This window comes from Neomonachus schauinslandi, chromosome 5 (genome assembly GCF_002201575.2).
Source record: "Neomonachus schauinslandi chromosome 5, ASM220157v2, whole genome shotgun sequence".
Taxonomy (NCBI): domain Eukaryota; kingdom Metazoa; phylum Chordata; class Mammalia; order Carnivora; family Phocidae; genus Neomonachus; species Neomonachus schauinslandi.
The window spans coordinates 137761368-137784890 of NC_058407.1; the positions used below are offsets into that span (position 1 = coordinate 137761368).

Consider the following 23523-nt stretch of genomic DNA (forward strand, 5'->3'; position numbering starts at 1 on the left):
ATAGATCAATGCTGGGCCGTAAAACAATTCTTGATAAACTGAAAAGAATTTAAGTGATATAGAACATGTTTTTCTGACCAGGATGGAACTAAATCAGAAGTCCTTTAACAGTGACCCGCCCGGAAATGAGCAAACACCAGACCTGAGAGCCGCTCCTGGTCGCAGGCTAGCAGGTGCCGGGCGTGGCAGCTTTGGAGCCCCAGGCCCACCACTTCCTGCGACACAGGACAGAAACTTCCACGTTTATCCAAAATTTGAATTCTCTTTCTCCCTCTCCTTCTGACCCTCCCCCCCAACAAAACAAACCAAACAAACAAACTGCAGCTGGGAAAACTCAGTTCTTCCAGGCAATGACCTGTTTTACTGATGGGAAAGTGAGGCTCACAGGAGCAGGGCTGGGGTTAGGATCTGGTTCTTCTGCCACCCTCCTTCCCACCCTGCAGGGTAGGGTCTCTCCAAGTACATTGTACGAAGACCACCAGCTCTTGCACAGGAACGTTCCAGAAATCCAAGGTTGTGCTCATCCCTAATTCCACACAGCACTTCATCGTCGGTCAGACTGACACCCCAACACTGAAAATCGATGGGGCCAAGCCTTGGAAGGAGGGGGCTGCTGGGAAGAGGGCTGGGAGTGAGCCTCTGAAGGACAGGAGAGCTGCTTAGATCATAAGAGCATCCAGATCCCCCGTACCGGTGAGGGTGAGACCGCTCACACCTCCTCCTCCCTCCTTGGTCTTTGACTTAGGCATTTATCTCTGTTGGCAGCCCTCAACTCCTCACGGCTGTTGGCCAGAGACATCAGTTCCTTGGCCATGGCCGTAGGACTGCCCACAACAGGGCAGCAGGCCCCTCTTCCAGGGAGGGCTCTCAGGCCGGAAGAGAGACAGAGTGAGCGAGAGCAGAAAGGAGCCGAAGCAGCTTGGGTTGTAGGGGTTGTAGCTGGGGTGCGGGGAGCAAGAGTACCTGACTCGGAGAGTCCCAAACAGACCAGCTCAGCCACTCGCTGCTGACAAAATCCAAACGCAGAGAAATGAGTGGTGGTGAAACAAGAAATGGATTATTTCAGTGATGTCAACACAGCAAGGACAGTAGACTAGCGTCTCAAACACTGTCTGCAAAGTGCTGAAATTACTTCCAGGTCTATATAAACAAAATGTGGGGTAATGGTGGGTGGGTATGAGCTGGTGGGCAATGAAAGTCAAACTGGTCATTGTCTTGGGGTCAATCACTGGGTGGTCAGGGTCTCGCTGGCTCAGGGCAGTCCTTATAGTCAGGGGGTGGTTATGGTTCCCACCAGGGGATGCTTTGCCCTCAGGGTCCTCCACCAGAGCCAAGAGCCGAGCTGGAAAATCTGAGGTCAGAATGGAGGAGCAGAAGTCCTTGTTCAGGGTCTTTGGTGAACAAGTGGGATTTTTTGTTTTGTTTTGTTTTCGAGGATTTTTAAAAAATTTAAATTCAATTAATTAACACGTAATGTATTATTCATTTCAGGGGTACAGGTCTATGATTCATCAGTCTTGTATAACACCCAGTGCTCATTACATCACGTGCCCTCCCCAATGCCTGTCACCCAATTACCCCATCCCTCCACCCCCCTCCCCTCCAGCAACCCTCAGTTTGTTTCCTAGAGTTAAGAGTCTCTTATGGTTTTGTCTCCCTCTCTGGTTTCTTCTTGTTTCATTTTTTCCTCTCTTCCCCTATGATCCTCCGCCTTGTTGCTTAAATTCCACATATCAGTGAGATCATATGATAATTGTCTTTCTCTGATTGACTTATTTCACTTAGCATAATGCTCTCTAGTTCCATCCACATCGTTGCAAATGACCAGATTTCATTTTTGATGGTTGTGTAATATTCCATTGTGTATATACATACCACATCTTCTTTATCCATTCATCTGTTGAGGGACATCTGGGCTCTTTCCATAGTTTGGCTATTGTGGACATTGCTGCTATAAACATTGGGGTGCAGGTGCCCTTTCGGATCACTACATTTGTATCTTTTGGTAAGTCTTGAGATTGACATCCCCTAGGGTGCCCAGTTAAGCGTCGGCCTTCAGCTTGGGTCATGATCCTGGGATCGAGCCCCTGCTCAGCGGCGAGCCTGCTTCTACCTCTGCCTCTGCTCCTCCCCCTGCTTGTCCTAGCTTTCTCTCTCTCTCTCAAATAAATAAATAAAATCTTAAAAAAAAAAGCCCCTTGGGGGGCGCCTGGGTGGCTCAGTCATTAAGCGTCTGCCTTCGGCTTAGGTCATGATCCCAGCATCCTGGGATCGAGCCCTGCATCGGGCTCCCTGCTCTGCGGGAAGCCTGCTTCTCCCTCTCCCACTCCCCCTGCTTGTGTTCTCTCTTGCTGTGTCTCTCTCTGTCAAATAAATAAAATCTTAAAAAAAAAAAAAAGCCCCCTGGGATGCCTGTGTGGCTCAGTCGGATGAGCATCTGCCTTAGGCTCAGGTCACTATCCCAGGGTTCTGGGATGGAGTCCCACATCGGGCTCCTTGCTCAGTGGGCAGCCTGACTCTCCATCTACCTGCTGCTCCCCCTGCTTGTGTTCTCTCTCTGACAAAAATAAATAAATAAAATCTGGAAAATAAAAGACCCTTCTGAGATATATGACTTGCCAATATTTCCTTCCATTTTGTAGGTTGATTTTTCACTTTCTTGATAATTCCAAACTGTTTACCAAAGTGGGTTTTGTCAATTGAGATTCTAATTAGCCGTACGTGAATTTCAATGGTCCACAGTCTTGCTAATACTTGGAATTTTTTAGACTTCGAAATTTTTTTTAAGGATTTTATTTTTTACTTTGAGAGAGAGAGAGAGAGAGAGAGAGAGAGTGTGCGAGTGGGGGGAGGGGCAGAGGGAAAGAGAGAATCTCAAGCAGACTCCCTGCTGAGTGCAGAGCCCGAGGTGGGGCTCCATCCCACAACCGTGAGATCATCACCTGATCTGAAATCAGGAGTCAGAAGCTCAACCAACTGAGCCACACAGGAGCCCCAGACTTTGAGATTTTTACTGTGGCTTTCCTTGCATTTATTTGATTGGTCCTGAAGCTGAGCACCTTTGTGCGTGTTTCTTGGCTGTTTGGATTTCTCTGGAGAAGAGAATCTTCAAGTATTTGTCAGCTGTACTACTGAGTTATTGGGCTTTTACTCACTGATTTCTGGTAATAAGACCCTAGACTTGTATAGGTTTTGGGTGCTAGAAACATTCTTTCCCATTCTGTCATTTTGTCTTTGTTTTTTTTTCTTTATGGTTTGTGTGTGTTTTTGAGTAGATTTTGTTTTTTTAGAGAAGTTTCAGGTTCACAGCAAAATTAAGCAGAAAGTACGGAGTTCCCATACACCCTTGCCCCCAAACATGCACAGCCTCAATCACTATCAACATCCCACACTAGATCATGTGCTACATTTGTTATAATCAATGAAGCTACATTAACAATATTATTTACCAAAGTCCATAGTGTTCACTAGGGTTCACTCTTGGTGTTGTACATTCTGGATTTGACAAATGTATAATGACAGCTATCTGCAATTGTAGTATCATACAGAATAGTTTTGCTACCTTAAAAATCTGCCCACACCCCTCCTACGTCCCCAACCCCTAACAATCCCTGATTTTGTTTTTTACTGTCCCCCTAGCTTTGCCGTTTCCAGAATGTCATGTAGCCTTTTCAGATAGGCTTCTTTCATTTAGTCATATGCATTTAATTTTCCTCCATGTCTTTTTTTGTGGCTTGATAGCTCATATTTGTAATTACTGAATAATATAGCCCATTGTAGGGATGTACCAGAGATTGTTTATCCATGCACCTGCTGAAGGACGTCTTGGTTGCTTCCAAGTTTGGCAATTGTGAATAAAGCTGCTATAAATATATATGTGCATATTTTTTTGTACTTACGTTTTCAACTCATTTAAATAAGCACCATGGAGCATGATTGCTGGATCACACGTTTAGTTTTCTAAGAAACTGCCAAACTGTCTTCCAGAGCGCTGCACCATTTTGCATTCTCACCAGTAGTGAAGGAGAGTTCCTGTTGCTCCTCACGCTTGTTAGCCTTTGGTGTTGTCAGTGTTTGAATTTTGGCTCGTCTGATATCTTCATCGTGTTTTTTTATGATGTTCTTAATTTTAATGGAGTTGACTTTGTCAATCTTTTCCTTTATAATTAGTGCTTATTGTGCCTAAAGAAATTCTTCCTCACAGAAAGCTGTGAATATATTTTCCCATCTTCTAAAAGCTTTCTAGATTTGCCTTTCATATTTCAGTCTTTCATCTGCCTGAAACTTCTTTCATTCTTTCTTTTTTAAAGATTTTATTTATTCATTTTATTTTAGAGAGAGAGAGAGCACTTGCGTGCATGAGCCGGGGAAGTGGCAAAGGGAGAGAGAATCTCAAGCCAGCTTCACCCTGAGCGCAGAGCCCGATGTGATCCCACAACCCTGAGATCATGACCTGAGCTGAAACCAGGAGTTGGACACTTAACTGACTAAGCCACCAAGCACCCTGAAATTTATTTCTATGTACATCTAGATCACTTTATTGTGACCTTGACAATGTTAAGTCTTCCAACTATGAACATGGGATTTTCCCCATTTATTTAAATCTTCTTAAATTTCTTTCAACAATGATTTGTAATTTTCAGAGTATAAGAAATCAAAAGAGAAATCAGAAAATACTTTGAGATGAATGAAAATGAGGCACACATATAAAAACTTATAAAATACAGTGAAAGCAGTGTTTAGAGGGACATTTATAACTGTAAATGTCTATACTAAGAATGAAAAAAGTCTTATAAAAATTAATAAAGGGGGGCACCTGGGGTGGTTCAGTCTGTTAAGGGTTTCAGCTCAGGTCATGATCTCAGGACCTGCATTGAGGTGGGGGGGCTGGGGGGCTCAGCGGGGAATCTGCTTCTCTCCTCTCTCCCTCTGCCCCTCCCCCCTGTTCGTGCTGCTCTCTCTCAAATAAATAAATAAATAAATCTTTAAAAAAATTCATAAAGGGAAACTTCACTAAAGTGGGGTCAGGAGCTAAGACAGGGGGAGCCAATCACTCACCATCAGTTACGGGAGGAATTTTCAGTTGGAGACTCCAACAGAAGTGTCATTTATGGACCTCAACAAAGGAATCATCAACAAGAAAGAATCATCAATTACAAGCCCCAATAGGGAAAGATGTACATTTAAGCTCCTATAAGAAATCAGTCACCCCTGCAACTCAGTCAAAAAGAAACCCTCATCACCCTGTACTCTTGTTTTTTCTCCAATGGCCTTTTTGTTCAAAACAACACCTCCTAACTTCCTCCTTCATCTCCGTAAGATAAAGCTCTTCTCCTTTGTTCGTTGGACTTGCCTAAGGTTTTGCCTTAGCTTGCATACCTCAAATTCCAATTCTCTGTTATTCTTTTCTTTTTTAAGTTTTGATTTATTTTTCTGGTAATCTCTACACCCGATGTGGGGCTTGAACTCATGACCTGAGATCAAGAGTCACAGGCTCCATGGACTGAGCCAGCCAGACGTCCCAATTCTCTGTTCTTTTTTTTTTTTTTTAAGATTTTATTTATTTATTTGACAGAGAAAGAGACAGCGAGAGAGGGAACACAAGCAGGGGGAGTGGGAGAGGGAGAAGCAGGCTTCCTGCAGAGCAAGGAGCCCAATGAGGGGCTCGATCCCAGGACTGAGATCATGACCTGAGCGGAAGGCAGATGCTTAACAACTGAGCCACCCAGGTGCCCCTGCTATTCTTGAATAAACCCATTTTTGCTGATAAACTAACGGACTATTGGGTGCCTGGGTGGTTCAGTTGGTTAAGCGTCTGCCTTTGGCTCAGGTCACGATCCTGGGGTCCTGGGATCAAGTCCCGCACATCAGGCTCTCTGCTCAGTGGGGAGCCTGCTTCTCCCTCTCCCTGCTGTTCCCCCAGCTTGTGTGCTCGCTCTCTCTCTCTGTCAAATAAATCAATAAAAATCTTTAAAAAAATAAAAGGCATCTAGATTGGGAAGGAAGAAATAACAATCTCTATGCCCATATGACATAATTTCGTACATAATAAATCCTAAGGAATCCACTAAAAACTACTGGAACTAATGAATGAGTTCAGCAAAGCTGCAGGATACAATATTAACACACAAAGCTCAATTGTATTTTTATACACTTGCAATGAACAATCAAAAATGAAATTAAGGGGGCGCCTCGGTGGCTCAGTCGTTAAGCGTCTGCCTTCGGCTCAGGTCATGATCCCAGAGTCCTGGGATCGAGCCCCGCATCGCATGGGGCTCTCTGCTCTGCGGGAAGCCTGCTTCTCCCTCTCCCACTCCCCCTGCTTGTGTTCCCTCTCTCGGTGTGTCTCTGTCAAATAAATAAATAAAATCTTTAAAAAAAATGAAATTAAGAAAACAATTACCATTCACAGTTGCATCAAAAAGCATATACGATTTTTCAAAAACTCATTACCTAACATCTAGTAGATCTCCTATTTAGTACAGTAGCTGGCCACCATTACTATCCCAACGGTGTTGTACTAGGGTACCTGTTTCTTTCTTTTTTTTTTTTTTTTAAAGATTTTATTTATTTTTTGACAGAGAGAGAGGCAGGGAGAGAGGGAATACAAGCAAGGGGAACAGCAGAGGGAGAAGCAGGCCTCCCGCGGAGCAGGGAGCCCGATGCGGGGCTCGATCCCAGGACCCTGGGATCATGACCTGAGCTGAAGGCAGACGCTTAACGACTGAGCCACCCAGGCGCCACCTAGGGTACCTGTTTCTTAACCCCGCCCTCCTCTTCCCTCCACTCCGCCCTCCTCTTCCCTCCACCCCGCCCTCTCCCTCCGCCCCGCCCACTCCTTCCCTCCCCCTCCCTCCACCCCGCCCTCCCCTTCTCTCTCGCCCCACCCTCTCCCTCCGCCCGCCCTCCCCTTCTCTCTCGCCCCGCCCTTTCCCTCCGCCTCCCTCCGCCCCGCCCCTTCTCTCTCCCCTCCTTCTCCCTCCGCCCCTCCCACCCTTACCTCCCCCTTCCTTCCTCCGCCCCGCCCTCGCCTTCTCTCGCCCCTCCCTCTCCCTCCGCTCCGCCCTTTCTCCCTCGGGGCTCAGTCGCCCGCGCTCTTTCTGCGCTCAGCCAGCGGCCCGCGGGCCGAGGGTCATGGGCGGCCTCTTGGGGCGCGCGGCGCTGCCGGGGCTGCTGAGCGGCCCGCGGGCCCCGGGCCCGAGCCTGCTCGCACGCCCGAGCTCGGGTGAGTGGCCCGCGACCGGCGGAGGAGGGAGGCGGGCGGGGGGGCGTAGCCCGGCCTTTGTTGGCGCGCGTGCGACCCCGTGGCTGCCTGATTCTGTAGATGGCCTCGGGTTCTCGCCGGGCGGGCCGGGGGCGCCCTGCACGTCTTTCCCCACGTCTCACTGCCCCCCTCTCCGATCCGCCCACCGCCCCAGGTTGCTCGGGGGCAGGGGGCCCCTGAGGGCTCCAGAGCAGGAGGCCTGGTGGCCACAGTAGACAGTGGTGAGGGTCCCAGCGGATTGGGGCTGCTGCTGGTGGGGGGGAACATTTGGAGCAGATGAACACTCCCCACGGGGCCGCCGCCCTCGGGGTGTTTTCTCCAGGCCTTAACTCCGTCTGGTCCATCCCCGTCTGGGGTCCTAGGGCCCGTATCTGTAGCTGGTTCTCGCCCTGACGGCGGCACACAGGGCGCTCCCTGAGAGCCAGATGTCTTGGTGTTCCCAGCGCAGGAGGGAGTGAACTGCTATCTTCCGAGGGACAGGCCAGCTGGCAGCAGGCCAGGCTGCACGGAGAGCCCCTAGGCACTGGGCTTTAGGGGCACAAACCAGCCCCCGGGGGCTTCCTGCGCTGGGCTTCGTTCAGCCCTGAAGTGAAGTGGTGGGCACCCACAGCCTGCTGTCCAGGCCCAGCGCATCTTATGGGGTTGGGAAAGGGCAGCTGCAGACACCCCCGGGGACACTGGCCTGCCCTGGCTCTATCATTTGTCTTCCAGTTCTGCTCTCCCCCTGAGCAGGACTTGGCAGGACATCCAGGGTGTAGGCTCCTCTCAAAAGCACGTTTGGCCCTGGACCCAGGGCTGAGGGTCGGTGTAACTCTGTGGCCTAGGGCTATAAGGGGTGATGGTGCCTCCTGTCTTGCTGGCAGTGTCCCCTAGAGGACAGAAGGAGTGGGCCAGGGCTCAGTCCTGTACTTGGGTCTGGAAGCCGCTTGCCTCGAGCAGCACAGAGCTCCTCTGGCCAAGGAGGTTTTAAGTGGAGGAGCCCTCTAGAGTCTCCCCACCTGCAGACAGGAGCCCCTCTACCGGGCTTCTCAGTCCCTAGCTCCCTTGTGTCCTGCTGTGTGTGGCCCACCTGGGGGGGGGGGGAGTGCACCGCACTACTCCCTAGCTCCCTGCTGTTCCTTCACCTCAGACCCACAAGATGAGCTTTGGGTCCTCCCTCATGGGGCAGGCTGGGAGTTCAGACGGCTAGGACAGGAGTGGAAAGCAAGGCCAACAACATGCTCTCTTTCCAGTGTGGCCTCTTTGGGCCTCTGTGTGGCCACTGAGCCCAGCTGTGCCTCCCCAGCTCTTGAAGATGCCTTCTCAGGGACATTGGATCCATCATGGGAGGAGCCATGGCCCCTCCCGACAGACTGGATGCACCAGGGGGCCCACTACCCTGTTGGTCCCTGAAAGGCAGAGTCATGCTGGGCCTTTGTTGGCTGTGGACCCTGCACTTCTCCCCTCCACGGCTGCTCTGGTGACCCCTGGGCTGTGGCAGGGGCATCCAGGTTCAGGGAGACGTGAAAGGGCGAGGCACCTGATTCCCCTTCTCTAAAGGAGGGTCCTCCTGGACCCGGGAGCGGACCCTGGTTGCAGTGAAGCCAGATGGGGTGCAGCGGCGGCTTGTTGGGGATGTGATCCAGCGCTTTGAGAGGAGGGGCTTCAAGCTGGTGGGGATGAAGATGCTGCAGGTACCTGGGCTCTCGACCCGTGGGTGTCCTTGAAGGGACTGGGGGTGGGGGGCTTCTCATGGACCTCAGCCCTTCATATCTCAGCCCTGTATCAGGAGGACTATCCTGGTGTTGGCAGTAGAAGGAGGGGTGGGGAGGTATCAGCTGGTGTGCGAGCCCATGTAGGTGTTACTTGCCAAGTGCCCTGAGGTCAGGACAACATGATCACTGCCCCAGTGTCCAGTGGCTCCAGGGGCTCCTCTCACCCCTTGCCCCAATGCCACCCAGGCGCCAGAGAGAGTCCTTGCTGAGCACTACCATGACCTGCAGAGGAAGCCCTTCTACCCAGCCCTCATCAGCTACATGACCTCCGGCCCCGTGGTGGCCATGGTACGGCAGGCAGGGGCGGTGGAAAGGGTGGAGGGCCCCGGGCTGAGCCCAGAGCTGCTGAGTCCTTGGTGATCCCCACCTCTCCCAACCTCTTTTATCTCTGTGCTGCAGGTCTGGGAAGGCCCCAACGTGGTCTGCTCCTCAAGGGCCATGGTAGGACACACCAACTCAGCTCAGGCTGCCCCTGGCACCATCAGGGGGGACTTCAGCGTCCACATCAGCAGGTCTGGGGGCCCTGACACACTCAAGCCACTGGAGCTGATGGGCCAGCTCATTAGGGTTGAGGAGGGTCTGAGTGTGGGGTGGTAGGCTCCTCCTAAGGCAGACCCATGGGACCTGGGCATCTCGCTGGGCCACAGTAAAGCCACAAGAGATTTTCCATGCTGGGATGTCACACACAGGAGGTGATAAAGCATTCTCTATGCATTGTGTGTGTACTCTTCCATCATTTCCTATTACCTGACTCTGTCTTGCCAGACACCCTGAGGGGTTGGCATGGGACAACTGGTGGGAACATGAGGCTCCCAGAAATGGTCTGGGTTGGTCATGAGGTTGTGGGTAAGAGGCCAAGATCAGGCTGGAACCAGTCTTCCAGTCCTGTTCTTGCTTACTCCTCTGCTCAATGCCGGGCTTGCTCTTCTTGACGGTGGGGGATTAGCAGATAGTTCCTGGGACCCCCAAGGTGCACACTGAAGTCTGTGCCTTACCTTTGCTGCCTATCATTTGGCACAGGAACATCATCCATGCCAGCGACTCCGTGGAGGGGGCCCAGAGGGAGATCCAGCTATGGTTTCAGAGCAGTGAGCTGGTAGACTGGGCAGACGAAGGCCACCAGAGAAGCATCTACCCACCCTGAGCACTCAGGCTGCCCTCAGCCACCCCAGCAGCCACCCAGGATCAACTACCTCTGTCGTCCAGAACTTGAGCCCACACCCATGGTCTGCCCTTCTGTCCCAGACCACCTCTCTGTCTACCTTCTGCCCCACCCCAGCCCAGAGGGGTTGAGCAACCAACTTTATGTGCCTTTTAGTATCCTAAGCCAGTAAGAAATCGGACCAAATCCTTTCTGTACCAAAGTGCCAGATAACCTTTGCGGCGTCTCTAAAAGTGTGTAGTGTAACCTCCCTTCCCCCAAAGGGGGGTGGGACATTAAAATTTGCTGTGTTGTGTAGGGGGGGTTGGATCGTTTATTACAGTTTCTGCCATCTCTGAGGTAGGACTTTATGCAAAGTTGTAAGAGTTTGAGAGTAGAAATAAAGCTTACTCTCACACACCAGTAGGGGATCGATAACTTTGTTGAATGTATCAGACAGGCAGTGGTCCAAAGACCTACAGCCCAAAATGTGGGAGAATCCAAGCTGAGTCCCGGAGCTGGTGCTGCTTCAGCCCCCATTCATCTGATCATGCTGCATGAGGAGCTGCCTGCCTTGGGCAGGACTTGAGAGTGGCAAAAAGGGGTGATTATGGGGCCTGCTAAAACCACCCCTGGGGCAGAAGGCCTTTCATGGCCTCATATGGTGGAGACCGACTGGAGCTGCCTGTGTCCACTTGTTTTCACGTTGGCACTATACACATCACACCTCACCCCAGTCCTCAGATGTGTCCCTGGTCACTTGTCACGGGTACTGTACATTGCATATCATGACACCTGCTGCAGCCGCCTTGGTCCCCACTCTACTTTTTGACATCTTTAAGATTGTTTATTTATTTATTTATTTGACGGAGAGATAGTGAGAGCAGGAACACAAGCAGGTGGAGTGGGAGAGGGAGAAGCAGGCTTCCTGCTGAGCAGTGAGCCCGATGCAGGGCTCCATCCCAGGACCCTGGGATCATGACCTGAGCCGAAGGCAGACGCTTAACAACTGAGCCACCCAGGCGCCACCTTTTTGACATCTTTATAAATGATGCCCTGATCCTGGATTCACAGCACCTGTTGCTACATGTGCCTCCACGTGATGGCACCGATGAAGTGCCCTGACTTAATCGGTCATCAAACAGGTCATTTTAGGAACTGGCACTGGGGTTGGCCGCGTGAGGGGAAAGCTTTTCTTAGGGAACCCCCTCTCCCGCCTCATGAGCCTGCGCGCGCCGCGACCGAACTCCAGTCCCAGGAGGCGGCGCGGCAGCGGTGAACAGAAAATCCTAGGAGGAGCTAGGGCCGCTATGGGCGTGGCTAGCAGGCGGAGGGCCGCTGTGGGAGGAGCGTCACTGGAGGAACTGGAGGGGGCTGTGGGCGGGGCGTCCAGGGAAGAACAAGAGGCAGCTGTGGGCGGGGTTCGTGGGGCGGTCGGGTGCCGTGGGCGGGGCGTCCTGGGAGGGACCAAGAGGAAGCTGTGGGCGGGGCTAGCGGGGCGTCCCGGGCGGAACAGGAGACCGCTGTGGGCAGGGCGTGATGGGAGGAACAGGAGGCGGGTGTGGGCGGGGCTAGCGGGGTGACCTGGGAGGAACCAGGAGACCTCTGTGGGCGGGGCGTGCTGGGAGGAACAGGAGGCAGCTGTGGGAGGGGCTAGCGGGGCGTCCTGGGAGGAACCAGGAGACCGCTGTGGGCGGGGCTGGCGGGGCGCCCTGGGCGGAAGAGGAGGTGGCTGTGGGCGGGGCTAGCGGGGCGATCGGACGTCGGGGACTGGCCGGCTGGATCTCGGTCCTCCCCAGTTGTAGGGTGCTGACGGCTTGAGAGCGCGGCCGGTGTCGGAGACCCCGCTGCTGCCGGATCCGGGCAGGTCCCTACTGTCCTCGCCGCCCCCGGCCCGCACCGAGAGCCATGGCCCAGCCGCCGCCAGACGTCAGTGAGGACGAGTGTCTCCCTGAGTACCGCCATCTCTTCTGCCCCGACCTGCTCTGGTGAGGGCCGAGTTAGGGGCTCCCGAGGCGGGGCCTCCCGCCTCTGCAGAAGTGGCTCGGGAACTGCGGTTTTACTGGGATGTGTGCGGACCCCGTGCCTGGCGGCCGGACCGTCTAGATATCTAGGTAGTCCTGGGGACGCAAGCACTCTGGTATTTTAACCTTTGCACTGTTGGGAGCACGTTTTGTCTTGGTCAGTGGGGGCGGGTGTTCCCAGGGGTAGTCCTGGGAGGGTGGGAGTGAGGGGCAGGTGGAGGAAGGCTTGTATGTCTTGAGAACCTTTCTCACCTAATTGATAACCTCATTATTGTTTCCAAGTAGGCTCCATGCCCAACGTGGGGCTTGAACTCATGACCCTGAGATCCAAAGTCTCAGGGTCTATTGACTTAGCCACTCAGGCGCCCCTTAACTGATAACTTTCTGAATAGAGCTTTTTAGGTTGAAATAATTTTTCATGAAGACCCAGAAAGCCTAGGAATGCAGGCTTTAAAACGCAGCGTTTCATTTTCTTACAAAAGTCATCATGTTTTCTTGTCAACAATTCAGATCTGATAGAAGTGCCCAGTGAACAGGGTCAAAGTCTTCAGAGAACCACTGGCTTCCCCCCACCCCTAAGTCAACAGGGATCTCTCCCTCTCCTTTTCTTTAAATTTCAAGACTTTTATTCTGACTGTTCCTTTTTATTTTTAAATATTTTAAAATAAAATTTATCTTTTTAAAATTTAAATTCAATTAACAAATAGTGTGTTAATAATTTCAGAGGTAGAGGTCACTGAGTCATCAGTTCGTATTAACACCCAGTGCTCCTTACATCATGTGCCCTCCCCAATGTCTGTCACCCAGTTACCCCATCCCTCCACTCCCCTCCCCTCCAGCAACCCTCAGCTTGTTTCCTAGAGTTAAGAGTCTCTCATGGGTTGTCTCCCTCTCTGATTTTGTTTTGTTTTTAAATTCCACCTATCAGAGAGAGCATATGGTAATTGTCTTTCTCTGATTGGCTTATTATGCTTAGCATAATGCCCTCTAGTTCCATCCATGTCGTTGCAAATGGCAAGATTTCATTTTTTTTACATTATTAAATATATATATACATTTTAAGATTTATTTATTTTATTTATTTTTATTTATTTTTAAAGATTTTATTTATTTGACAGGGAGAGACACAGCGAGAGAGGGAACACAAGCAGGGGGAGTGGGAAAGGAAGCAGGCTGCCCGCGGAGCAGGGATCCCGATGTGGGGCTCGATCCCACGACCCTGGGATCATGACCTGAGCCAAAGGCAGATGCTTAACGACTGAGCCACCCAGGCGCCCCTATTTTATTTTATTTTTTAATATTTTATTTATTTATTTGACAGAGAGAGACACAGTGAGAGAGGGAACACAAACAGGGGGAGTGGGAGAGGGAGAAGCAGGCCTCCCGCCGAGCAGTGAGCCCAATGTGGGGCTCGATCCCATAACCCTGGGATCATGACCTGAGCCGAAGGCAGACGCTTAACGACTGAGCCACCCAGGCGCCCCAAGATTTATTTATTTTAGAGAGAGAAAGAGAGAAAGACATGCATGCCTGTGTGCATACATGAACAGGGGTAGGGCAGGCAGAAGGAGAGGGAGAGAATCTCAAGCAGACTCCCCGCTGACAACCCTGAGATCATGACCTGAGCCAAAATCAAGAGTCAGATGCTTAACTGACCGAGCTACCCAGGCACCTCATATATTTAAAACCACTGGGCTCTTTCCATAGTTTGGCTATTGTGGACATTGCTGCTATGAACATTGGGGTGCATGTGCACCTTTGGATCACTACTTTTTTTTTTTTTTTTGGAAGATTTTCTTTATTTGACAGAGAGACAGTGAGAGAGGGAATACAAGCAGGGGGAGTGGGAGAGGGAGAAGCAGGCTCCCCACTGAGCAAGGAGCCCAACACAGGGCTCGATGCCAGGGCCCTGGGATCATGACCTGAGCCGAAGGCAGATGCTTAACCGACTGAGCCACCCAGGCGCCCCTCGTGAGAAATGCTTGTATTGCTATATAATTCCCACTTAGGATGCCTTTTCTGCATCCCAAAGGTTTTGAACAGTTGTGTTTTATTTTCACTTGTTTCTATGATTTTTTCAAATTCTTCCTTAATTTCCTGGTTGACCCATTCATTCTTTAGTAGGGTGCTCTTTAACCTCCATGTATTTGAGTTCTTTCCATATTTTCTCTTGTAATTGAGTTCAAGTTTCAAAGCATTGTGGTCTGAAAATATGTGGGGAATGATCCCAGTCTTTTGGTACCCATTGAGGCCTGATTTGTGACCCAGTATGTGACCTGTTCTGTAGACTGTTCCATGTGCACTCAAGAAGAATGTCGATTCAAAGCCCTTATTTCCTTGTTGCTCTTTTGCTTAGATGATCTGTCCATTACAGTGAGTGGAGTGTTAAAGTCCCCTACTATTATTATTTATTTATTTAGATTTTATTTATTTGCGAGAGAGAGAATGAGAGACAGAGAGCATGAGAGGGAAGAGGGTCAGAGGGAGAAGCAGACTCCCTGCTGAGCAGGGAGCCCGATGTGGGACTCGATCCCGGGACTCCAGGATCATGACCTGAGCCGAAGGCAGTCCCTTAACCAACTGAGCCACCCAGGCGCCCCTAGTCCCCTACTATTATTGTATTAGTACCAGTGTGTTTCTTTAATTTTGTTATTAATTGTTTTATATAATTGGCTGTTTCTATGTTAGGGGCATAAATATTTACAATTGTTTCTCGTTGGATAGACCTTATAATTATGATACAGTGTCCTTCCTCATCTCCTTAAAGTCTTTGACTTAAAATCTAATTTGTCTGATATAAGGATTGCTATTCCAGCTTTCTTTCTTTTTTTTTTAAGATTTTCTTTATTTATTTGTCAGAGAGAGAGAGCATGTGCTCTCTCGAGAGCAAGCAGCAGACAGAGGGAGAAGCAGGCTCCCCACCAAGCAAGGAGCCAGATGCGGGGCTCGATCCCAGGATCATGACCTGAGCCGAAGGCAGACACTTAACCATCTGAGCCACCCAGGCATCCCAACCCCAACTTTCTTTTATGTCCATTAGCATGATAGTTCTCCACCCCCTCACTTTCAATCTGGAGGTGCCTTGGGTTTAAAATGAGTCTCTTGTAAGCAGCATATCCATGGGTCTTGTTTTTTTATCCAGTCTGGTCCCCCGTGTTTTTTGGTTGGGGCATTTAGCCCATTTATATTCAGGGTAACTATTGAAAGATATTAATTTAGTGCCATTGTGTTACCTGTAAAGTCACTGTTCTGTAGATTGTCTCTGTTCCTTTCTGGTCTGTGTTGCTTTTGGGCTCTCTCTTTGCTTAAAGGATCCCCTTTAATATTTCTTGCAGGGCTGGTTTAGTGATCACAAATTCTTTTAGTTTCTTTTTGTCTTGGAAGCTTTTTATCACTCCTTCTATTTTGAATGACATCCTTGCTGGATCAAGTGTTCTTGGCTACGTATTTTTCTCATTTAGCGCCCTGAATATATCATGCCAGTCCTTTCTGGCCTGCCAGGTCTCTGTGGATAGGTCTGCTGCCAATCTAATGTTTCTACCCTTATAGGTTATGGATCTCTTGTCCCAAGCTGCTTCCAGGATTTTCTCTTTGTCTCTGAGATTTGCAAGCTTCACTATTATATGTCGGGGTGTTGACCTGTTTTTATTGATTTTGAGGAGGGTTCTCTGTGCCTTCTGGACTTGATCCTTCCCCAGATTAGGGAAGTTCTCAGCTATTATTTGCTCCCATATACCTTCTGCCCCTCTCTCTTTCTTCTTCTTCTGGGATCCCAATTATTCTAAGATTGTTTCACTTTATGGTATCCCTTATCTTTCAAATTCTCCCCTCGTGATCCAGTAGTTGTTTATCTCTTTCTCAGTTTCTTTATTCCCCATCATTTTGTCTTGTCACTAATTCTGTCTTTTGCCTCATCTATCCTAGCAGTTAGAGCCTCCATTTTTGGTTGCATCTCGTTAATAGCCTTTTTTGATTTTGACTTGTTTGGATTTTAGCTCTTTTATTTCTCCAGAAAGGGATTCTCTAGTGTCTTCTATGCTTTTTTCAAGCCTAGGTAGTATCTTTATAATTGTCATTCTGAACTCTCGTTCTGACATCTTACTTATGTCCATATTGATTAGATCCCTGGCAGTGAGCACTGCCTCTTGTTCTCTTTTTTGAGGTGAGTTTTTCCATCTTGTCTTTCTGTCCAGAGAAGAATAGATGAAAGAGAGAACAAAATACTAAAATGGCAACAACGACCCCAGAGAACTATGCACTAAATAAATCAGAAGAGACCCAAAACTGAGAAAAAAAAAAAGAATGAGAGAGAGAATATCATCAGACAGGTGAACAGAACAGAGCAATACACTGGACCCTGTGTGTATTTTGGTCTGTTTGTTAGAAACTAGGGACCTATCTCTTTAAAGTGCCTCCTGTTTTCTTAGGGACAAAGTGGCCTTCATCCCAGGTGGCGGCTCTGGGATCGGGTTCCGGATTGCTGAGATTTTTATGCGGTGAGCACTGCTCTGGGTACTCTGTGCACTCCCACCCCCTGAAACTCGCCCCACCTTGCATGGACCCTGTTGGATCCCTGGGCAAGAGGCTGGTGGGTGGTAGGAACTCCTCTAGGCAACAGGCCACCGGAGAGCATCTGAAAGGCGTCATATGCTTTCCTGGAGGAGGCAGGACTCTAGTCTCCTCCTAGAGGTTAGTTGAGACTGTGGCTCTGGCCTCAGCACCCCCATTTGTACAAAGAGGAAGGGTTCAACAGGTTGAGGTAACTCTACTGCCAAGCTCCCTAGGGTCTTGCCAAGCCAGGGTCAGGGTGAGCCAAGTTGACCCCAGCAGTGTGCAGAGCACAGTGTCTCTTGAGACACAAGATCTGTGACCTTATGTCCAGGTCAACTGCTTGTGACCCCCACTGAGGAAAGGGCCAGAGTTAGGCTGGGGTTGGGGGAAAGAGGAAGCCTGTTGATATCCTATCGAATCCTTCCCAGTTTTCTCCAGGCCCCCACTTTTCTTTTCTTTCTTTTTTTTTTTTTTAAGATTTTATTTTATTTATTTATTTGAGAGAGAGCACAAGAGGAGGTAGGGTCAGAAGGAGAAGCAGACTCCCTGCCCAGCCAGGAGCCCGATGCAGGACTTGATCCCGGGACTCTGGGATCATGACCTGAGCCAAAGGCAGTCGCTTAACTGACTGAGCCACCCAGGTGCCCTGGGCCCCCACTTTTCATACCAGAGAGGTAGGTCTCACTAGATGAGATTTGGGGATTCATCCATTCCAGGTGAATTCATTTTCCAAGCTGGTGGCTGTGTGCATGTTGCTTCTCTGAGCATGGCCAGCTATGCTGAGGGTCATTTTGAGGATTAGGTGGGACCTTCTTAGCAGGTGGTAGATACTGTTGTTACTGTGAGGCCGAGTTTGTGAGGCAGGGCAGGCACCCTGGCCGCAGAATGGGCCCTCCCTGTTCTTCACTCCAACCTCATAGGGAGAGGCCAGGGGGACCCAGCAGGCCCCATGCAGATGCCTGGGCTGTGCGTCTGAGGCTCCAGCTGCTTCAGTGCAGTGCACATGGTGTTTGGGGCGGGGCCCACAGCTCTAGTGGCTGGGATACCCTGTGCCAGAGAGACCCAGACAGGACACCCCCGGGTGAGCACCAACGGTGCCACTCTGCTTTGCTCAGGCTCCTGTGTTCTTTGCAAGCTGTGCCTTTGGACACAGCCTAAGAGACCCTTGGGGGAAAGGAGCTGTGCCTAGAGCGGGCAGGAGGCCACCTGGGGGTGCCCCTGGCACCGTGCCACCCTCACACCTGCACTCTGGCTTTGCAGGCACGGCTGCCACACAGTCATCGCCAGCAGAAGCCTTCTAAGAGTGTCAAAGGTGAGGGGGTCTTTCCTGTGTCCACCTCATCCATGGGTGGCTCTGGGGGGTCCTGAGGCTCGGAAGATGGTGACACCAAAACCTGCCCCTCTCCCAAATGTGGAGCTTCAGTGCAAGTGGCCTCCCAAGGATATCCCAGCCTTCTTCCAAAGTCTCATTATTGTGAGGAGGCTCTCACGTTGGGTGGGACTACGGCCCCAAGAGAGATCCCGGCTCATAAGGATTTTGAGGGTGGTTTGCATGTCCCGTCCACCTGGGAGGAGACTCTCACCACTGCCCCAGCTGGTCTCTGGGCAGGGACTGGAAGTCAGCTGGTGCTGCCGTTGACCCACGGCCAGGGACCAGTGGCTTGGAGGGTAATGTGGAAGGAGGATCCGGGGGCGAGGGGAAGAGAGTGTCACCTAGGGCTGCGGCACAGCATGGAGTGGCCACTTACCAGCTGTGCCTTCCAGAGTGGGGTCCAGCGTCACCTGGACACATCACCCTCGTCAGGTCCGGAAGCCACAGGGCTGCTGGCCACCTCTCTTCCTGTCTGGCTTCCAGGCTGCGGGAAAGCTGACTGCCGCCACTGGCCGGCGGTGCCTCCCTTTATCTCTGGATGTTCGGGCTCTCCCAGCCGTCGCGGCTGCCGTGGACCAGGCGCTGAAGGAGTTTGGGAAAATCGACATTCTTGTTAACTGTGAGTGGCTGATGAGTGAGGCCCAGGGGCTTCTGATGGGTCGGCCTCAGAACTCCCGTCTTGGGCCCCAGGCTCCGTCTGGGTCAGTGCAGTCATGGCTCAAGTGGACATCCTGGAACTCCGCCTACTCAGAGTCAGGGTACTCTGATGTCCCAAAATTCTCCCCTTAAAAGAAAAAAAAGGAATAGACTTAATTTTTTTAGTAGAGTTTTAGATTTACAGAGTAATTGAGCCGCTAGTACCTAGAATTCCGTGTATCCCCACACACAGTGCCCCCTGGTGTGGACAGCTTGTATTTGTAGGAGTTGATCAACCAGTATGGTCCATGCTGTTAACCTCAGTCTGCGGTTTACATCAGGTTCACTCTTTGCTGAAATTTCCTTTTAAAAACACAGGCTGTATTGATTTCCTGCAGCTAACAAGGTATCACGAGCTGAGTAGCTTAAAACAATAGAAATATGTTCTCTCATACTTGTGGAGGTCACAAATCCCAAACCACGGTGGGGTCACCCTCCCACGGGTCCAAGGGAGGATCTGTTCCGGGCCTTTCTCTCAGCTTCTGGTGTTGCTGGCAATCCTTGGTGCTCCTTGGCTTGGGGCGGGATCACTCCAGTCTCTGCATGGCCTCCCCCATGTGTCTCTGTGTCTTTTCTCCTTTTCTTAGGAGGACACCAGTCCTTGGATTTAGGCCCCCCTAATCCCGGGTGACCTCATCTTAATTCAATTGCATTGCAAAGATCCTATTTCCAAATAAGGTCACATTCACAGGTACTAGGGATTAGGACTTTAGCATGTCTTTATAAATTATTATTATTATTTGAAGATTTTATTTATTTGAGAGAGAGAGAGAGCATGAGCAGGGGGAGGAGCTGAGGGATAGGGAGAAGCAGACTCTTCACCCCTATTATTATTATTATTATTTTAGATGTGGGGAGGAGAGAGAGTCTTAGGCAGGCTCCATGCTCAGTGCAGAGCTCGACCCAGGGCTCAATCTCACAACCCTGAGACCATGATCTGACCTGAAATCAAGAGTCAGATGCTTAACTGACTGAGCCACCCAGGCGCCCCTTCAGCATATGTTTTTGAGGGACATAATTCAACCCATGATATCCATCCTGCCCTATCATTCAAGCATTTACCCAAGTGCTTGGGCCCCTTCCCTGTCCAGCCTGGACCACCCTGAGGGTCCATGTGTCCTAAGTGCCTGGGGCTCCAGCACCAGCCATTGTCTTCTTGCACACTGCAGGTGCAGCTGGAAACTTCCTGTGCCCTGCCAGCACATTGTCCTTCAATGCCTTTAAGACCGTGATGGACATCGACACCTTGGGCACCTTCAACACATCTCGTGTGCTTTATGAAAAGTTCTTCAGGGTGAGTGTTCTTTCTACCTGGGAGACGTCTCCTCTGGCCACCCACTCACTACACTCCCCCGTGTGTTACAGGACCATGGAGGGGTGATCGTGAACATCACCGCGACCCTGGGTACCCGGGGGCAGGTGCTTCAAGTGCATGCAGGCTCTGCCAAAGCAGCTGTGGGTACGGGCACCCCCTCTGGTCTGCCTGCCTGGGCTCCCTTTAGGTCCCTCTCCTGCCTGTCCGTGGAAGCCAGCAGTGTCCTAGTGAAGTTAAGCCCAGTGGTGGGCAGTGGAGAGGCCTGGCCCTGAGCCCCGACTCACACCCGAGCCACCCCAGAAAGCAGAGTAGCCCTGCACCCCCCTCATGCCTGCCTGCCTTCTCTGCAGATGCAATGACACGGCACTTGGCTGTGGAGTGGGGTCCCCAGAACATCCGTGTCAACAGCCTCGCGCCTGGCCCCATCAGTGGCACAGAGGGGTTCCGGCGGCTGGGTAAGCCTCTTGGGGAACCCCGTGCCCCACAGTGCCTCCATGGGACCCTCTCCCACCTGGCTGGGACAGGCAGAGGAGAAGGACCACTTCCTCATGGCTCCCAGGGCTGGCAAAGAGGCTGTCTCCAAGCCAAGTCTTGGCCATTCTTGGGGAGCGCACCTGTGATAGACTAATGGTTGGCCAGACGTGGACAGCAGCTCCTTGGAGGTAGAGGCCGCAGAGCTGCCGGCCTTGACACATGAGCCAGACACAAAGGGGGGCACCCATGAACGCCTCCACAACCTTGACGGGGTGTGTGTCAGAGCCCTGTGTTGGCTCTGCGGCCGTGGCCGTACCTTGCTGTTCCTGCCTTGCTGGGATGGTGCCAACAGTGCCCCCCAGGGTTCCTGGATGTGGTTTAGGGAGAGCTGGGCAGAGGAGAGTGGAGGGCCCTCGTCCTAGGGCTCACGGGGCTGAGCCTCCTTCTGCCCTTCCAGGTGGCCCCCAGGCCAGTGCCAGCACTAAGACTCTGGCCATCCCCCTGCAGAGGCTGGGCAACAAGACAGAGGTCGCCCACAGCGCGCTATACCTGGCCAGCCCTTTGGCATCCTACGTGACGGGTGCCGTGCTGGTGGTTGACGGTGGGGCATGGCTGACATTCCCCAATGACATCAAGTTGCTGGACAATTTCGCATCCTTCTCTGCGAAGCTCTAGGTGATGTGTCGCTCTCACCTTCTGGGGGTCACCTCTGTCCTTGGGCCCCTTCCTGAAACCCCCATCCAGGGGGCTGATGTTGACTGTTTTGGGCCCTGATGTGTCTCCCCTGAATCCCTTGGGTGTATTTTTAGACATGTTTTGGGCACTTTTGGGTTTTGACTACCCCAACATACCAAACCATATTAGGGCAGGGCTGAGGAGGAGTCTTCTTGAGCAGATGGGTGGTGCTGGGAGGGGGCCCAGCCCAATGTAGCTGCCCCGCAGACCTCAGGGCCTCCCTGTAAATCAGGACCCGCAGCAGCTGGGAACCCCTGTCTTTGGGAGCTCCACTGGGTGTCCTCTCTGGAGGCCTGAGGGCCTGCTGGGCCCATGGGGGTAGGGCGAGGGTGCCATTGCTCTCTGCCTTCCACTTTTCTCCCACTGATCCTGGTGCTGGGGCCAGCCTGTGAGGGCTGCACACCCTACTTCTCTGAGCAGCAGATTCCTCTGAAGAAGGCGGAGGAGGTGTTGGGCCTCTGAGCTCCTCTGTCCCCCAGACCTCTTGGGTCCCCATTGCGGGCCGGTGGCAGAAACACTCTAGGGCCATGGCTGGCTCCCATCCTGTCTCTGAGGGGTGGGTGTGGTGGAGGGTCACTCCAGGAGCTCACAGCATATGGTCACACCATGAAGCCATGGTGGGAGCAGGTTTCCCTGGAGCAGGTGGGTTTGTTTGTGGACACAGGTGATGCTGAGAAGCCCCTCTTCTGAAGCCCTCTGTGGTTTGGTTGTAGGCCGACCTGTCTCAGTGCCCATGGGATGTGGGCAGCTGGACAGCGGGAGGGTGTGGGCCCCAGGCTGGCCCCCCAGTCACTGGGATGAGGAATGCTCATCTTGGGGAGCTCTGGGAGATTGCAGAAGGGGCTGACACCCCCCGGAGATGCACAAGGCCTGGCTGCCTGCTGATGTGGGCACTGATGTGGACCTGCAGCTTTCTTCCTACCCTAGACTGGCCACTCAGGGGTGCTGCCCAGGGGATGTGCAGGAGGCAGAAGCTGGTGCCCCTCAGCCTTCCCCTGTGACCTTGGCATCTGCCGGAATTTCTGACAGGCACAGGACGGCTGAAGCAAAGGAGCCATTCTGAAGGGAAGCTGGTCCACAGTCCCCCTGGGACTCCTCCTACAGTGCTCCTCCCACGACTGCCTCCCACCACAAACTGGACAGTCTCAGCAGCATCTAAACCAGAGACTGGCCCCTCCTCTGGGAACTGTGCTGTGTCCACATTCCCTCCCCATGGCCCCGTCTCCCGTGCTCAGGTGGGAGTGACCGGGCAGTGAGGCCATCTGCTCACCTGGATGTCTGCCAGGGGGACTGTAACATTCTGGAGCTCCCTCAGGAGTTGACCTGGGGTCTGCGGCTGTCCCCCCTGTCTGCCCTGTCTTGTCCTGGCCTGGGAGGCCTTTGTTGTCCTCCTGCCTGTGTCCCCTGGGTGCCCTGAGGTGGCCCCACTGCCTGGCTGCAGAAACCGGGGCATCTCAGGCTCCCTGTCTTCCCTTCCTGGCTCTTCCACTTGGGGATCTTACTCCACAAGGGAAAGCCAGACCAGAGAGGCTAGAGAAGCAGGTTTGATCCCTCCCAGCCCAGGCCTGGGGTCCTGGATCTCCTCACCAGAGTGTTGGGCTGCAGATGGGATCCCCTGGCTGGGGGACATCCATCCCTCTCAGCCATTGGTGACATGGACCGGGTTGTCTTCCACCTGCCCTGGAGTCTGTCCTTTGCTGGGACATTCCCATGGACTTAGTCCTGCGCCATTCCAGGCCTGACTTTCTAGGCCCTCCACCTGGCACACAGCCCTCTCCTGCCTGTCTGTACCACTGGTTGGCATAAGCATAGGTCCTAGCATTTTGCCAATAAATGCATTTCCCTAAAAAATATTCTTTTTACTATGAGACAATTTACTGGACTTTGCAAAAGTTTGTAGAAGGAAAAGGAAGACACTTGAATCACCAGTGTGATGCAGTCATTTCAAGGTGGGGATGTTTCCTTTCTGTCTTTTTTCTGCGAGGAGTTTAGAAACCTCTTCCCACCTGGTACTTGAGGCCCCCATCCTCGGCCAGGTGGAGCCCACCCTGAGGCAAGGGGAGGTCGTCTGCTTCCGTGGTGGGAGGGTCTGTGCTCAGACCAGCCAGGTCCCCGAGGGGGCTACGTTACCCACAAGGTTCTGGTCTGCTCCCAGGTTGTTGTGGTCGTGATTAGAGGATGGAGCTTGAGCCCCTGC

The 23523-nt window shown here is 51.9% G+C and overlaps 2 protein-coding genes across 3 annotated transcripts; both read left to right on the plus strand.

Annotated features, from left to right (window-relative positions):
* The first annotated feature begins 7062 nt into the window (after positions 1 to 7062).
* On the plus strand, positions 7063 to 10571 carry NME4 (NME/NM23 nucleoside diphosphate kinase 4). 2 transcript variants are annotated; one of them, XM_021698348.1, is made up of 5 exons: positions 7063 to 7225; positions 8804 to 8937; positions 9205 to 9306; positions 9418 to 9530; positions 10039 to 10571. In XM_021698348.1, exons 1-5 carry the CDS (start codon positions 7135 to 7137, stop codon positions 10160 to 10162), a joined length of 564 nt encoding a protein of 187 aa, XP_021554023.1. In that variant the 5' UTR covers positions 7063 to 7134; the 3' UTR covers positions 10163 to 10571. The 2 variants fall into 2 exon arrangements, with proteins under 2 accessions (XP_021554023.1, XP_044771501.1); XM_044915566.1 differs by lacking the exon at positions 9205 to 9306 and having other exon boundaries at positions 10039 to 10336.
* Positions 10572 to 11889: 1318 nt separating this feature from the next.
* DECR2 (2,4-dienoyl-CoA reductase 2) lies at positions 11890 to 23168 on the plus strand. The gene is made up of 9 exons (XM_021698349.1): positions 11890 to 12147; positions 16611 to 16679; positions 17995 to 18046; positions 18590 to 18725; positions 19972 to 20096; positions 20168 to 20261; positions 20468 to 20572; positions 21049 to 21266; positions 22356 to 23168. Exons 1-8 carry the CDS (start codon positions 12068 to 12070, stop codon positions 21264 to 21266), a joined length of 879 nt encoding a protein of 292 aa, XP_021554024.1. The 5' UTR covers positions 11890 to 12067; the 3' UTR covers positions 22356 to 23168.
* The last annotated feature ends 355 nt before the right edge of the window (positions 23169 to 23523 follow it).

Bases quoted from the DNA above. Each gene is read 5' to 3' on its own strand.
- NME4 (XM_021698348.1), top strand. From the start codon at position 7,135: ATGGGCGGCCTCTTGGGGCGCGCGGCGCTGCCGGGGCTGCTGAGCGGC. The intron at 7,226-8,803 runs GTGAGTGGCCCG...CCTTCTCTAAAG, and splicing joins GCTCGCACGCCCGAGCTCGG to GAGGGTCCTCCTGGACCCGG. The intron at 8,938-9,204 runs GTACCTGGGCTC...AATGCCACCCAG, and splicing joins TGGGGATGAAGATGCTGCAG to GCGCCAGAGAGAGTCCTTGC.
- DECR2 (XM_021698349.1), top strand. From the start codon at position 12,068: ATGGCCCAGCCGCCGCCAGACGTCAGTGAGGACGAGTGTCTCCCTGAG. The intron at 18,047-18,589 runs GTGAGGGGGTCT...TCTGGCTTCCAG, and splicing joins GCCTTCTAAGAGTGTCAAAG to GCTGCGGGAAAGCTGACTGC. The intron at 20,573-21,048 runs GTAAGCCTCTTG...CTGCCCTTCCAG, and splicing joins AGAGGGGTTCCGGCGGCTGG to GTGGCCCCCAGGCCAGTGCC.